Genomic DNA, 15,847 nt, shown 5'->3' on the forward strand with positions numbered 1-15,847 from the left:
CGTGAATCGGGCAATTAAAAGCGTTTAAAAATATAGTATATGCGCGTGATGCCTGAATTATATCCGATCTTAATCTTAATTACAGATACTCCAACAATCAATCTTTGAAGAAAGTCTTGAGATTTAAGGTTGTTTTATCTTTTATAGTTTTTTAATATTTAGTATTAAATGTGTCTTGACACGATAAAACACGGTAAATCACGAACTAAATTTCAAATAAAAATTCTGTAAAAACAAAAAATTTACTTAATATCAAGAATAAAATTCTCTCTTATTTGCATGAACATTAGAGATTTAATTCGCAGGAATCTCTGTGCTGAGAAAAGCTATATCGACGCATCAACGTTTTTGCCAAAAAGAGTTTGCTTTAAAACGCAAACTAGAACATCCTACGTGTATATATATGCAATACGGTACGTTGTATTTATTGAAACGACTGCTATACCAATCGGGGAAACACGCCGCGGCGCGTGATCGTCGGCTATAAATATTTGACGCACTGAATATCGCGGTGAATAAGGTACGGACGCGACGTCGACGGGCGAGTATAAGCGGACGAAATATTTATCGTTTAATACCGCACATTTTGATGGGCTTTTTGTCATTTATACAGCGGCGATCGGCAGTCTCGGGCGCGCGCTCGTACGGCGAGAATTTAATTAATGACCATCGGTGTAAAGCGTGCCATGCGCGCGCGAGAGATCGATCGGTATCAGATGTCAATTAGCGGCGCGCGTTGCGAATCGCATAATCGCGATGACGATATATAGTGCGGGCGCGAAACGTGAAAAAGAAGAGCGATTCTCTGCGTACTTTGTGTCGCGATTATAATCCAATATATTTTTATATTCTATAAATAGATATAATATTTTCTTGACAATAATAGGTCGGTTAAATTATTTTCTTTTAACTCTATACGTTTTACGTTTATTATAAATATAGCATCGTGGAATAAAGGGAATAGCTCTCGATTTTTAAGATAACTTTGGCAAGTTACCTATATCTTTGACAGCATATTCTTTTCGTTAAACCATTTTATTTCAATCGTCAGTCGAATCGAATCGCGGATCGATGTCGCGACGCGTTCAAATCGGCGGGGCGGTTTATTGATATGAATAAAACGCGACGGTGTTTTAGCGGACGAAATTTATACGGGAATATGTACACTGTACGTATCGCATGTATATATATGCAGCCGATACCCATACATATACGTATATGTATCCGGTGATCGTCTATAATTCAGAGCGGCATTCGCGCGCCACCGAATTCGCGTCGTAAATATACGAGCCGCGCGCTGCTCGTCGTATTTGTAATCGACGTAATCTGTCTAATGCGACAATGAAGTCGGTTACCCATTAAACCGTTATTGAAACCGTGTACGATTACGGCGAATTACACGCGGGGTATAGTTCCGACGCGTAACGCGCCATCGCGCGAACGCGCATATGCCCCAAATGCCCGCGGTGTATACACCGCGCCGATTTGAAATACAGGCAAATATCGCAAATGCATTTGACAGGATTATACGCAATAACGATACATGACTATTTTATTTTGCCGCGCTAAAATTCTATATGTGCGTTCGCGTGTGGCGTTTTGCATGGCACATCAGGTATACATGCGCGTGTCACCGTTTCAAAATATTCGATATTTTCATTTCCAAACGTACGCTTTTGCAAAATATCCGAAAAAATACCGTTTTGAAGCCGATATTAACGCCTAAAAAACTATTTTGACGAAGTGCATACAAGGCATTTCTATATATATTGTATGAGGATTGATCGGTCGTGTCAAATTTGCAACGTGTAATCTTTTGAAAAATCTCCGCAGCGGTTTCCATATTTTAGAATTTAGTTTATCTAATTCGACGCGGCCTTTCGCGCGCAAGTAAATGATGTGTTTAAGAAACGTTTCGCTTCTCTATCGATTCCTGTGCTCATTGGCTGCTCCCGAATTAATTCGCCAGATAACTCCCTGCGCGTTTATATATATTGCAAGCGCGGGGTGCCTCTTAATGCAGTCGCACCGACGGCAATTCGATTGCGCAGGAATTTTCAGACCTCCGTGAATCACGTATAGCCTTGCATTGCGCCGTATAAAAAGAAAATGCCTCGTTGTCGCGAAAGATGCGAGTCGCGAGGAAGGTTCCGAGATTTTCGCGAGGTGCGCTTAAAAAGGGGGATGAGAAAACGGCGTAATTTATGACACCAGAAACCAGAGCAGATGTCACGCAATATTTCCGAGGTTTCTACTATACAGGCGATAAAAAATGAAAGACACACGTGCGTGAAGAGTCACATGGCGTGTCGAGCAGTTCGCCTTTTCAAGGATGATGTGAATATCTGCTTTCAAGATAAACCTACCGCCTCATGATATTCGACTCCGAAGGGGCGCGCTGCTCTATTTTGGAAACGTACACCTGCAGAATTGTCGCCCAATTTCGGCACGTGTGCCCGATTTCCGGCATTCGAATGATACTAATTTCTGCGAGATATATGGCAGTGATATTAAATCCGCGCGCGTTATCCCTTCTCTTCGAAATCGATCAGACACAATCGCGAAAACGCGTAGAATAATAATTTTAAAAAGGATGATGCAGCGAAGAGCAGCGGCGGTAATAATTCCGCGCGGTATTATTGGCGTCGCGAAAAATGTCCGCAGAATGTAATTCGTGACGAAGAATAACGACGCAAGAACGTAACCGCGATATTTTTGCGGTGAACTTTCCAAAATTGAATTGCTTGCGCGCGCGCGCTGTGTCGCTTCCCGATATGATTCTCGTTTCTTTCTGTTTTTTTTTCTTTTTACAAAACTGGAGTAATGAAGGATTTATTTACGGCATGCTTTAGCGCGGTCGCAGCCGTTACTATCGTCTTTATTTTTCGAACACTGCTCTCTTGCGCGAAGTCTCTCCTTTCGTATACGTGGCATTACATTTACACGCATCCCCTTATTTTATCGTCACTTTTTATCATCGCGGCGCCGTACTGCACCCGTTTACCGCTGTAGTTTATCGCAACGCGATCTTTTTGTTCGTTCAACCGCAAAGTGGACCAGAGGATCGTGCGTGCATCCTCTCGCGGAAATCCGAATTCGCCACCAAGCCGCGCATGGTCGTAGGTTGGTTAACCCGCAATATCCTAACTTCCGCTTGTATATGGTCGTCCTATTTGGCTATCAAATAATTCGCGTCCTCTATTGTAAACACCTATTGTAACCACCCGCGATATAATATTGTCTCCTTCTTAATTCTTCTACGATCGTAAGTAAAATGATCAGTAACATGCAACTTGATGTGTATGACTCGACTTTCTAAAAATTTAGCAATAAAAATCGAGGTAGCAATAAAATAATTATTAATAGAGATGTGTGGCTAAAATATGTCGAAGTCGAAGGTACAATGCTTTTAAAATAAATGGAAGATAACTATTTGTATCTTTATTTATTTCAATTACACGATTTTTCATTTAATTATCAGTATCGTGACAGAAAAAGATAATAATTTTTAACACGTAGAAAAATAGAGCAAAATCATAGAGATTAAAATTGAAGAAGGCGCAGAGAATTCTCAACTTAAAGTTATCTCCTTCGCTATTATTACGCACGCATAATGTCGTATTATCACGCGATAAAATCGAACTCGCGGTGATTAGTACATTTTGACATGCGAAACATATATAAATCGCGGATATATATTAGCGCGCGCTGTTTAGCGATTCGTTATTACGAAGTATAACCGCGCTCTGTCGGGAGCAAATCATTTAGAAATTTAATGCCATGAATGTTAAGTAACGTCCCTCGTTTGCGTCGCTCGTTAATGTACCAGGGGAGAGAGCAGGTAATTCGGTAAGCATAAATTTTAGAACCACCGTTCCGCGTCCGCCGCACCTTCCGGTCAATATTTCAATCAAAGTCACGTTGCAATTGTTATTCGCATTCTTGTTTTTATTTAATTTGCCATTTAAGTGTTGAACAAAGTACCTACTCTTTTGGTCGTTCGCGATTGAAAGCGATAAAAGAAATCGAGCGAAGTGATGCTGTTTAATTAATTCTGTGATAATTATTTCAGGGCTATTCTTATTTGCATTACTCGTTCAGTATTAGATAAAGCTATACGAAATATTATTAAATGTTTGGTAAATATTACTATGTTTGTATTAATCATTCCAAGAGTTTTCGACGTAATATTTGTTAATTATGTGAATGTTACAGTTTCAAATAACTACATTTAGACTGATAACATTTAGATAGCGTTCCGTTTAGGCAGAAGGCGCGCGATAAAATCATTTTAACAGATTATAGATTATAAACCGTGCCATGATAACCGGTATTTATGAATTAATCCCACGTCTCCGATATTACCGCGATATTGTACGACACGTTATTTGTGAGAACACAACTTCATAATACGACTCTATCTTCCCTCCGTTGTAACATCGACCCCCCCGATAATTCTAAAATTGATGCCTGAATACATTCCTGATAGCCGAGGAATGAAAAGTGACGTGTAAAATGATGCGGGGGAGATTTTCACAAAATGTGACTAAAAATTTATAATCCTCATTCTAACAAGACAAATTTTGTTTATATAGTTATATAGATCGTAAAATAAATCAGTAATTATCATATATTTTGTTTGAGTGGCATCGAGTCTGGAATGATTATATGCGTTCTGTAATTTTATTGTCTCGAGATATTATTGAGATAAATTCTTTTGAATTATGTTAGCACTTTTACACTTTTATAGACTTCAATATTGTTAAAGATTCGAGAAGCATCTTTCCAAAGTAATAAGGCTCGGCTCGGTATTCGGTGATATATTTTGACTCGTTGCACAAGGCATAAGCCGCGAAAAGTCATCCTTTGCTCGCTCAATAGAATCACGACGTGAATTCACATGATTCAGTCCAAGGATCATTACGCGTACGTTGATCCTGCTTGGATTATGTGAATTCACGTGATTCTATTGATCGCGAGCAAATCTGCCGTTGGAATTCCGCAATCAGAAATATTTTTGATTCAGTCGGAGATCGAAAATCGCGTGGCGCACATCATCGTTAATGCCAAATAATTTAGTGTCAAATATTAATAATGCGGTATCCGCATCGTATTTAGCTTAATGTATACGCGAGAGGTTAAACGTTGCACGAAAGCGCTCTTGAACGTGACATCTTTTCACAATAAGCTTTCAAGGCGATGACAAACGCCTCCTGCTTTGTCGCGCGCCACCCGATGGAAAAGTTATGCATTTGCAACATCACAAACGAGGTCTTGATGGCGCGGGCTGCCAACAACAAAACACGAGGAAGTGACATTGTAAAAGTGAATTGAAAGCTTGTGCATTTACGTCAAAAAATGTATTTCATGAAGAACGAGATTCTTCATTAGAAGCTCTTAGTAACTTTTCTGTGGCGAATTTAAGGAAAATGGCGTCTTTGAAATTAATAGGACGCCGAGATCATTTCAGAGCATTTCCACTATATAACTTACGTTTTCTTTAGTTTTATATTTTCTCTCGCGACTCTTGTATACACGAGTCTTTATGCAAATTTTATTTATCTCGTCAATAAATCAAAAGCCGCAGTTGATATTTATCTCTTCGTTAGGCTAGAACGGATTAAAACGGGCGACAGTGATTCGCGCGCGAATCAAAGTGGAAAATCAGACTCCGACTATATATGTAAATCCGTGAATTATACGCCGGGACCGATCGTATCGAATGCACAGATAGTTTCGTAATAGATTCGTAACTCCTATAGTCGCGCTTTCGTCTGGCCCGCGGTTGTTCGATCGACCGCCCTTGGTAATTCTACGATTAATGCGTTCAATCCGTCCCGCATTACATGCTATCGCAGCACGCGACGATTTGTGCGTGGAGAACGGTGGTTTCCCCCGATTTTCTATCGCAAACGCGCGAATGGCTACCGAATTGTTATACCGTTGCAGATGCTACTAATATCTACAAGCATCAATAACCCTCGACGTTTATCTCCGTTCCACGTTTGCAAAATATTTTTCAAACGATATTTTCACCTCGATCGCTATCTCCTTTGTCATAAAATCACATTGTCGTGAGAAAATTTATATTGAACCTTTATATTTTAATAAAACGACAGGTTTATTGCAAAAAAAAACACATCATTAATCACTATATATTTGCGGCTGTCAAAGTTATTCGCCTATAGAGTTTTTAATATATCTCAATTTCTTAATACTCTGACTTTGCTTTGCTAAACGGTACACACGGAGAGAATTTTCTCTTAAAATTTACCCTGAAATCATGGTAATTGCGTGGGACAACACGTACCACCAAGAATTTTATGCGAGCTATTCTGATTAATATCTACCATAATAAAAAATATAATATCTTAATATTACATTAAAATATAAAATATGTTTGATTAATTTTACTAAAATATATCAATTACCAATCTGCATGCTTGGCAATTTTTATCACGTTGTTTGTAAAATGTCTTTTGTACCTATATTTTAAAAATTCCTTGGTTGCCAAGTTGTCCCAAGTTTGTAGTGAATTTAAGGGTAAAATATAACAAAAAATTCTCTTCGTGTAGTTATAATTGGACATAAATGTAACAATTTTTATGAGACTTTCCCAAATAATGATCTTAAATATTATTCCGATGGTTCCACAAAATAGCTTTATACAAAATGATGTATCTTTACGTCGTATATTTATCTTCTCGAAATTTAATTAACAGCTTTAAGGATCTAGCAAGCAATGCTGAATGTCTAGAACATATTAGATAGGAGAGAAGGAATATATATTTGTAAATGACATATATTCGCAACTTTTATAAGTATCCTGACCGTTCCGAGCAAGCTGAAAGGTTTCTGCATATCTTTCAAGGGAACACATCAGTCACACATCAGTCAGAAAGGCTAAAGCTTTTTCAAAAGAATAAAATGTTAAAGTTATCCAAGGTATTTAATGTTCAAACAGATTCTTTCTCTCCATATCTAACATTTATTTATCTGGAACGATAATACGGGTTGGCTAGAACGGCCATTCTTGCTTAATCATACATGCAACCGCATCACCCGCATTTAAATTATCGAACTTAGGTAGTACGCACCCGAGGACGCTGTAAAGCCGGCGTGCATGGCGTATCGCGGCGCGGCCATGTGCTGGGGATGCGGGGTCGGTGGCAGGGTCGCGTGTGACGGCGGTACCGTCGCCTGGGGATGAACTGTTGCCGTCGGTCTCGAGAGTATCGTGTCGATGCCGTGGGGGTTGCTGCCGACGGAGGTGATGGAGGTCGCCGGGCTGTGCTTGCCGCTGCCGGTGGGCGACGATTGGCCCTGCGTGATAGTGGATAACGGCACTGTGATACGCGGCAATTGAATGCCGCCCTGTTGCTGCTGATGCGGCGGATGATGTTGCTGATGTGACTGCTGTTGCTGCTGTTGCTGTTGTTGCTGCTGTTGCTGCTGATGCTGCTGCTGCTGCTGCTGCTGCTGCTGCTGCTGCTGCTGCTGCTGCTGCTGCTGTTGCTGCTGATGCTGATGACTTCTCTCTGCCATAGAGTGCAGCGCTGCCAGCGGCTGACTACCGAGCATGCCGCCCCCGGCGGCACTCAGATTGAGAAACTGCAAAACGTGGGGCGCGGCCGCCGCATGAAAGTCGTGGAGCCAAGGCGGCCGCGGGGGCGGCGGCGAGTGACTCGAGGCGGGCGGCGGCGAGCACGAGCCCAGCGAGGAACCCGCGGACGAGCTGCGGTCGCCCTGGTCCAGATGGTGGTTATTGTTGCGTCGGTGCGCGTCGCTGAGCGACGACGACATGTTCTCGGCGATCTCGAGTCCGCCGCCCTCCGGCGTGGAGCGCGATGGCGGGTCCGGGCACGGGTCTCCGCTGTCGGCGCAGGCCTTGCCGCTAGTCAGAGAACACACCATCTCGCACCACGCATAGTTCGGTAGTGAGCGAAAAATCTTAGCCGGTGCTTAGCTGCGCGCTGGATGAGGCGTGCGGCCGCTTCGGAGCCGCCGCGGAGTCCTCCTCGCGCGCGAGAGGGTTTTCCCCGTGTACCGCCTGCCGTGCCGGGGAGGAAGTCCCGGGGCGATGTCGGTCGTTCGATCGAAGATGCGTACCGCGACGACGGTTGTCTCACTGCGCGTTTCGTTCGAATAACGACGTCGAACCACCGACGATGACACAGGACACGCTCGACACTCTCCGCGATCGCGACCGCGAGTGGCACTGTTCTCGAAGGGGGAGGATATTCTGACGCTCTTCTTCCCTTTTTGCCGTTTCTTCCGTTTCACCGGTGTCTCACCCAGGTCAATCACTTGATCCCCATGGTTTCCCGCGGATCGCTGCACGACGCGTCGTCTGCGCGCGACATAACAGGCTGACGATGACACGTTCCGCGCGAGTGGACGATCGATGAGCGGAAAGAAGTAGTCACCGCACACCGTGAGCAGTCACCGGTTCGCCGGTTCCCCGCGATGACATGGAGAACGTATGATCGCGCAACGTATGGATCAGTCACGGGCTGTTCCGGGCCTGAACTGTCATCGACGGATGGCCGACACGCGCGATCAGGAAGTCGTCGTTGTCCGTGCCGCGACGGTATACGGGATCGGGGATCCTCGCCGAGTAACTCGCCGCGTCGCCAAATGGTGTGCGAGCAGGGTGCATCGGGCGCGCGCGCTCTCACTCCGGCGGGAGATCGAGTCTCTCTCCCGTGCCTTCGTCCTTGCCCTCGTCCTCGCGCGCGCGTTCCGGAAACCGTCGTGGCGGAGGGAGAGATGGGTTGGCCCTCGACGCGAGTCGATTGGCGTGCCGTCCGTGGGTCGTTTAAGTGCCCGGGGGCGGTACCGCCATCGGATTGGTCGGCCCGGTGGTTTTCCACCGGAAGGAGAGGTGTTCCGGGCGGGGCCTCTCAATCTCGCGTTAGCTTCTTGTTAAGCGTCTTTCATTGTGTGTTTAAATTCGTAATTTATGATCCCGACTGAATAAAACAAGAACTTGCTGGTTCGCTCGCTCGTCCGCTTGCTCGCTCGCTCGCTCGTGTATGTACGTTCGCTGGCAGGCAGGCAAGCAGGCAGGCTGGCTGGCTGGCTGGTTGGCTGGTTGGCTGACTGAGCCTCTTTGGCTCTGAGACTGGCCCTCTAGTTTGCTCGACGACTGGGCACCTCCGCACGACTACGGTGACACTACTGTCTCGATAACTCGCTTCCTTCCTTCCGTCGGTCCTTCCTCTCGTTACCTACCTAACCGTCTCCTACCGTATCTCTTCCCTTCACCCTCTCGCACCATTTATAGCTCCATCCTCCATCCTTCCCGCCCACTCGACTTCTGTCCACCACCTACCTACCCTTCGGGGCCTTTCAGCGTTTCAGTCAGTTGAGTATACGCGTAGACAGAACAAATCGAGTTATTCGCTGTCGATGGTCCATTTGGCCTGCTCCGCTTCCTGCCTGCCCGCTGTACGTATGCCGATACGTACGACACGTGTCAACGAGAATTCGGTTACTTTATACCGATGAACCATCGCCGCGTCGCCCTCGGTGCGGCGCGCGGCTGACGTAACTAATGTCGTCGGATGAACTCGCCGGCTCTCTCTCCGGCTCTCTGGCAGCCGACCAATGTAATGTCGGCCGCGCTTCGTCGCTCGGTTCCGCTCTCGTCTATTGGATCCGCGTTTTAGACTCGCCTTCGACCGAACGGATAATTTACGGCGGCTGACTGCACTTCGCGCTCCCGGTCATTAAGCGCCGCTTAGGTGGGGTTTGCTGCTTCTCCTCTCTCTGTCTCTCTTTCTCTCCTTTCGCACTCCCCCTTTCCTCCTCGCGCACTCGCACGAGAAGGAGCTGCTCCGGTTCGACGTGCGACCGTATAGTCCTCAAACGAATTCCTCGCAAATTTCTTCCGCTCACCGTGTATGTGAGATAAATATTCTCAAACTTGAAGCAGGTTTCTTTCGGTTTGAAATTTTTTACGTTCACGCTTTAAACGTAGATCTTTCCGATCTTACGTGCGCTAAACGCTTCTGTAAGGACGAAATAAAATTTTGTAGAATGGAATGATAATGTTTCAGTTGTAGCTACGATATATAATTTGTAACATCCGTCTTGATGCCACGAAATCATTACTTGATAAAAAATTCAATTCAAACGAGGGGTGAAATTTCAAGTAAAACGTTGGAGTTACGAAAAATCATGAATACACAGACGTTACATTTTGAACGACAGTGTACGTCCGAGCGCAGTATATCTGCATCATTAAACGCGCGAGCGTGCCGAGATCGATCGTTTAAGAGTAATTATGCTAATGCGGCCCGATTATGATGAAGGCTCGAAATAAGCTTACAGGGTATCATCATTACCACGTTCAAATACGTGCGTATTATTAATAATGAAACAATAATGGATATTATTAAAGCAGCATGACGCAATAATAGCCGGCAAGCAGCGCAGTTGCCAATATATTTGTTGCATCGTATTAATCACCAGTCGCATTAATATTGCACTTGCGCGCGTATTAGGAGGCTTTTGCAACACCGCGTTTCGCGCTACAAATTGTTGTCTAATTTCGCAAGAAACCTTTTCGAACGCTTTTTCATAATTCGGAAACAGAGTGGATTACCCGGACCGGACATTTCTATTATCGCAGGTCCGACGATGACTTTCTTGCAAAGTATTATGCATTTTTTCCTTATTGTACCCTCTATTTAATTATCATGTCGATTCTTAACGCTTGGCAAAGGGCGACGGTGTAAAACGGAAAAGAGGCCGGTATTCTCCTCGGCGAGAAGACCGGGCGGGATTTAAATCTATTTTATTTGACCCCGAAGGATCAGTCCTTTTCATGGAGAAGCGACTTTTTTTCGAGCAGGGCAGGACGAGGAAGAGGAAACTCTCGGCCGTCCCTCTTTCCGTCTTCCGGCCTTCCGCGCGTTATCCACGGACGCTCCTCGCAAATTATATATGTAAAACACGACGCGGGCAGCCAGCGACAAGTATTGATTCCCATCGCCGGATGTTTTACGGCGCGTATTATTTTCGCGAGGAACAGTCATCCGGCTCGGCGGCGAAAACCGCTCGTTTCCCGTTCACGCGAATTTCTCGCGAGCGAAAAATTCGGTTTCATTCAGGACAATCTCTCCCATTACGCGAACTACATAAACAGATCACGACGATGAGGAAAATTATTTTTCCAACGAATTCTGATGTGCAGATGCGTAACGACGCGCTATAAAGATTCGGCACTCGAGTGGAATTTTTTCTTCTCTCGAATTCTCTCTCTTTGAGCTTTTTTTTTTGACCGTCTATATGATATCTTTACGTCGTTTATACGTTATTATTTTTTGTTGTGTGTTATCTGTTTATCTTGCTGTTTCCAGTTACCTACTTTTGTAACGATCATCTCGTTACGTTTCAAAGAATTCAATGATAAATTATATACGTATGACAAATTTTTTTAAATATTCTTCGTGTCTCTTCTATGTAACTTTTATTATTTAACATTATATCGCGATCTGTTTTTTCTCGAATTATCGATTATTCTCTGCAGGGCCAGGATATTTCTGTTATTAGGTGAGCCAACGTTTGACGTGTCGAATACCCGGCGCGAATCGAGTGGCAATAAAAGCGTTCTTATTTAAACACCGTTTCGCAGGATTATTACGAATAATTTGTTAGCTCCGATAAGCGCGCAGTAGAGCACGCCATATGCCGCGCGCGATCGTGAAACATTAAATCCTAGTTGTGCCACGTATCATTGCGTTACCTCGGCGTTGCCACGGCGAGCTTATCTGTCAAATATATACCTCGCTTTAATAAACCACGCAGCACACGAGGTATCACGTTATTCTCAGCAAATAAGAGCGGCTCGCCGCCGCGCCGTCCTGCCACTGTTACTCTTACATTTTCGTTATATTTATATTCGTGTCTATACAAATATATGCGGGTAATTTCGAAGGCGGTTCCGGCGAGCCAAACAGTCGTGAATATACTCCTTGACACCTCGCATAATCGCTTTGAGATACAACGCGTGCTCGGGACATAAATTTGTCGTTAAAAACTACGCCCATTACTCGGCTTCCCTTTCTGTAGAAAGTCCGCTATACAAATTCGGCTGCTCGTGTTCCCGGAGTCCCACCCCTTAACCCTCCCTATCGGCGACTGCCTCTTCCCTTAACCCTCTCTGATATGGCCCCCTCTCTCTCTCTCTCTCTCTCTCTCTCTCTCTCTCTCTTTTGTTATCCCTTCGGTTTAGGGTGAAATTATTATGCAGAGACCAAAGTGTCCCATAAAATCGCGCAAATTACACGCCCCGATGCGTGTCTATAAGCTTCATCGTAGTGATTAACTGACAATAACGGTGAAAACTGGCGATTCGATGGCGCCGATTAATGCATATTTACCGGCGCAGGACCGCCTGCGGAGGACTCTCCGCGATCGACGTCGTTTTAGGGTTTTACGCGTACATCAGCTGTCGTGGCCTCTTTACCGCGTGACGATGGGTTAATTTATCGGAAGATTAGCCTCGATTAAGGGCGAGAGAAAAAGCGAGTGTTTATCCAATCGTGGGTAATGCGGCCATGAAAAAAAATGTAGTCTTGGAATTTGAATTTCTTAACAAATCATACAAATTCAGTCATCGTCACATCATTAGCAGTTTAAATACAAAGAGTAAAAGTAAAATTATTCTAGTTGTTTTGCTCATTTTTTTAGTGCATAGAAAAAAAGTCCGAGTTTCCATTCGCTAAATATTTTCATTAGATATCACTTTACAGCTGCATGGAATCTTCTTATATCGCTCGATTAGTAAAACGATAAGACACTTAAGATTCGCTCTTCTTGCGCTCTCTCGTCGGGACATAAACGCGGAATTAGCAGTCCATTCGTACGCCCCGAGCGGCAGCTACTGAAAATCTTCATCTATACACGCGGAAGGAACATGCGGAACTCCCCCGTTATACTCGTGTCGCCGCGGTACGGCTAATTCGTATTCGCGGCACGGCCGCGCGTCGCATGATCACGCCGTATGGATTCGAATCCGAAACGAATCGAAAGTTTCGCGATGTCGTTTTGCTGCCGCGTAACTCACGGAGGACACGAAAACTTTTTCGGTGCCCCTCGGCCCGATAATACGTTCCCGTCGAACTTCGAAACAAGTCGCTCGGAAAAGGGCGGTCGGTACGAGGATACGATCGCCGTCAAACGTGATTTTTTCCCTTCTTCTATCGATTCGCGATTATTATTTCGCGAATCGCTTTCAAATGGGAGTTTGAGAAGCGCGAGGACCGGACGGTCCATTCTTAATCCGTTGTTGCGTCTACGTATGCGTATTACGGTGCCGCGAATTTAATGCGATATGTGGAAAAGATCCGAGGTAGCGTTCTGAGAAAAGAAAGAACGAGAAAGACAGGCAATGGGAAATAATTAATTTTATATATGTATATATATGTATAACTGAATTAAATAATTAAAGAAATTTTTTTATTTATATGATATCATAAATTATATTATACGCACTATTTTTTGTGCATATATACAGTATGCCGAAGTAATTATATTATAAACTAATAAGACAATTATAGGTCAAAGATATATTTTAACCAGATAATTTCTCGATTGCCCGTTAGACGTAATAAATACGTACGCTGATTTTTCAAAAATTTTAGGAGAGTTAAAAGGACATGAAATTTATCTCAACTGTCCAGCACTAAATGTCCCGATCTTTCGCCGCTATATGTATTAATTCGCCATACGACAGGACTTTTGTCCCGCCCTTTCGTGCAATACATAAATTTTTCCGCCTAATACACACACATGCGTTTTATCTATACAATAGGACATATATGTGTGCGTATACGTGTACATTATATTAACGTCTGTATTCTTCCACAGGCATTTCCTTCCGTGCAGGACGACACGACGGCGGTGAACGGGACAGCGAGCGGCGTCTCATCTCGACATCTCGGGGCCCGGGGGGGGGGGCGACCTCGGTAAGTGCGACCTAATTTTACGGAACATCGGCTCTTATTAATGACGCGACAAAGCGCAGGGCAGGTGAAGAGAGCCATATAGCTTGGCTGTCGGTGAAGAAGTCATTTCGCGCGGACACCGGGCCCCGGGCGCCATTGTTGCGCCTGCGAGTCGTCACACGCCGATGATTGCATTATATTAGGCGTGCAGAGAGTCGATCGCTCGCCCGTGGATAATCCGCATCCGTGGCGGGCCCGTGCGCGCGCGGCAGTTATTCCCTTATTCATCCCCCTCGCCGTAATAGCCCGTGCTTTTTTCCGCGCGCCGGGATCGCCTTTGCAGTTTGGCTGCATATGGCCAATATTGTTTTATTTCTGCCCCAGACATTATATCGATCGACTGCGTCGTAAAGATGTCGATTTCGCGACGGACCTATACGAATATGACTTTTCGAGAGTCGAGGGATGAGGTAGAGGGCGTTTTTTCAAGAACACGAGAGAGAGTTTTTCTATTAGTTTCATCAAGTCTTCTTTTATCAGTACAAAATTACCTTTTTCAAAAAAGGTAAAAAAAGGGCGCCAAGTACACGCGTGGTTGTTACCTCGAAAAAAAAACCCAAGTGGTAGTATCATTAATTTTATTCAAAAATAAATAAAATCTATTCTAACCTAGGTGGTAGTAGCTTTATTAATTTTTAAACAAAATTATTAAATTATAAAATAAAAATATTTAATTAAAATAAAATAAATAAATTTTTCTTGTAAAAAACTTGGCGCTGCTTTTTTAGAACCTTAAAAAAGCAGCGCCAAGTTTTTTACAAGAAAAATTTATTTATTTTATTTTAATTAAATATTTTTATTTTATAATTTAATAATTTTGTTTAAAAATTAATAAAGCTACTACCACCTAGGTTAGAATAGATTTTATTTATTTTTGAATAAAATTAATGATACTACCACTTGGGTTTTTTTTTCGAGGTAACAACCACGCGTGTACTTGGCGCCCTTTTTTTACCTTTTAAGGTTCTAAAAAAGCAGCGCCAAGTTTTTTACAAGAAAAATTTATTTATTTTATTTTAATTAAATATTTTTATTTTATAATTTAATAATTTTGTTTAAAAATTAATAAAGCTACTACCACCTAGGTTAGAATAGATTTTATTTATTTTTGAATAAAATTAATGATACTACCACTTGGGTTTTTTTTTCGAGGTAACAACCACGCGTGTACTTGGCGCCCTTTTTTTACCTTTTTTGAAAAAGGTAATTTTGTACTGATATCATGCGTTTTGTAGTGTTACGCATCCTCTTCTAAAAAGGGCATGTCATCTATACGATCTATCGAATCTGTCGAAATATTGTTGTCGCTTTTCCGCTTTTCTCGTCCTGCTGCCGAGAGATCATCCTATAAATACTAAATAAATTATATACATGTATAATATAAATATAAATAATTTTAATTACACACACACACACACACACACACACACTACGTTTACGCGAACGTTACTTCTGTAGTAACTTACGATAATTCCTTCGCGTAAACGGGATTTTGTAGTAACTTACGATAATTTACTCCGCGTAAACGAGTGAATTATCGTAAGTTACTACAGAAGTAACACTCGCGTAAACGTAGTCACACACACACTATCTGTCACGTATACTATGTTTACGCGAGCGTTTTACTTCCGTAGTAACTTATACGATAATTCCTCCACGTAAATGGAGATTCTGTAGCAACTTATGATAATTCATCCCGCGTAAACGAGTAATGCCGGGATTACGATGAATTTAACGTAACGGGACGCGACGGACGCGAAGTAACGTAACGTGAACTTAAGAAATTACGATCGCCGTAACGTGAAGCAGCGTGCATTTCAGAAATGATTTGA

General features: G+C 43.4%; 2 protein-coding genes across 3 annotated transcripts in view; one reads left to right on the forward strand and one right to left on the reverse strand.

Annotated features, from left to right (window-relative positions):
• Window positions 1–8,687, reverse strand: part of Hgtx (HGTX homeodomain transcription factor) — a 40,558-nt gene extending 31,871 nt beyond the window's left edge. The window contains exon 1 of the mRNA XM_077414418.1: window positions 7,098–8,687. Coding sequence (XP_077270544.1) covers window positions 7,098–7,914 — 817 coding nt within the window. The 5' untranslated portion in view covers window positions 7,915–8,687. The remainder of the gene's footprint in view (window positions 1–7,097) is intronic.
• Window positions 1–14,486, forward strand: part of LOC143901837 (uncharacterized) — a 107,206-nt gene extending 92,720 nt beyond the window's left edge. For both annotated transcript variants that reach the window (XM_077414465.1, XM_077414440.1), the window contains one exon: window positions 13,879–14,486. Coding sequence is in view for 1 of the 2 variants with exons in the window: in XM_077414440.1 (XP_077270566.1) it covers window positions 13,879–13,991 (113 nt within the window). In the remaining variant the exon portion in view is untranslated. The remainder of the gene's footprint in view (window positions 1–13,878) is intronic.
• Window positions 14,487–15,847: the final 1,361 nt, after the last annotated feature.

The sequence above is a fragment of the Temnothorax americanus genome, unplaced genomic scaffold, assembly GCF_048541705.1.
Source record: "Temnothorax americanus isolate GAGA-0224 unplaced genomic scaffold, ASM4854170v1 Scaffold10, whole genome shotgun sequence".
Lineage (NCBI taxonomy): Eukaryota > Metazoa > Arthropoda > Insecta > Hymenoptera > Formicidae > Temnothorax > Temnothorax americanus.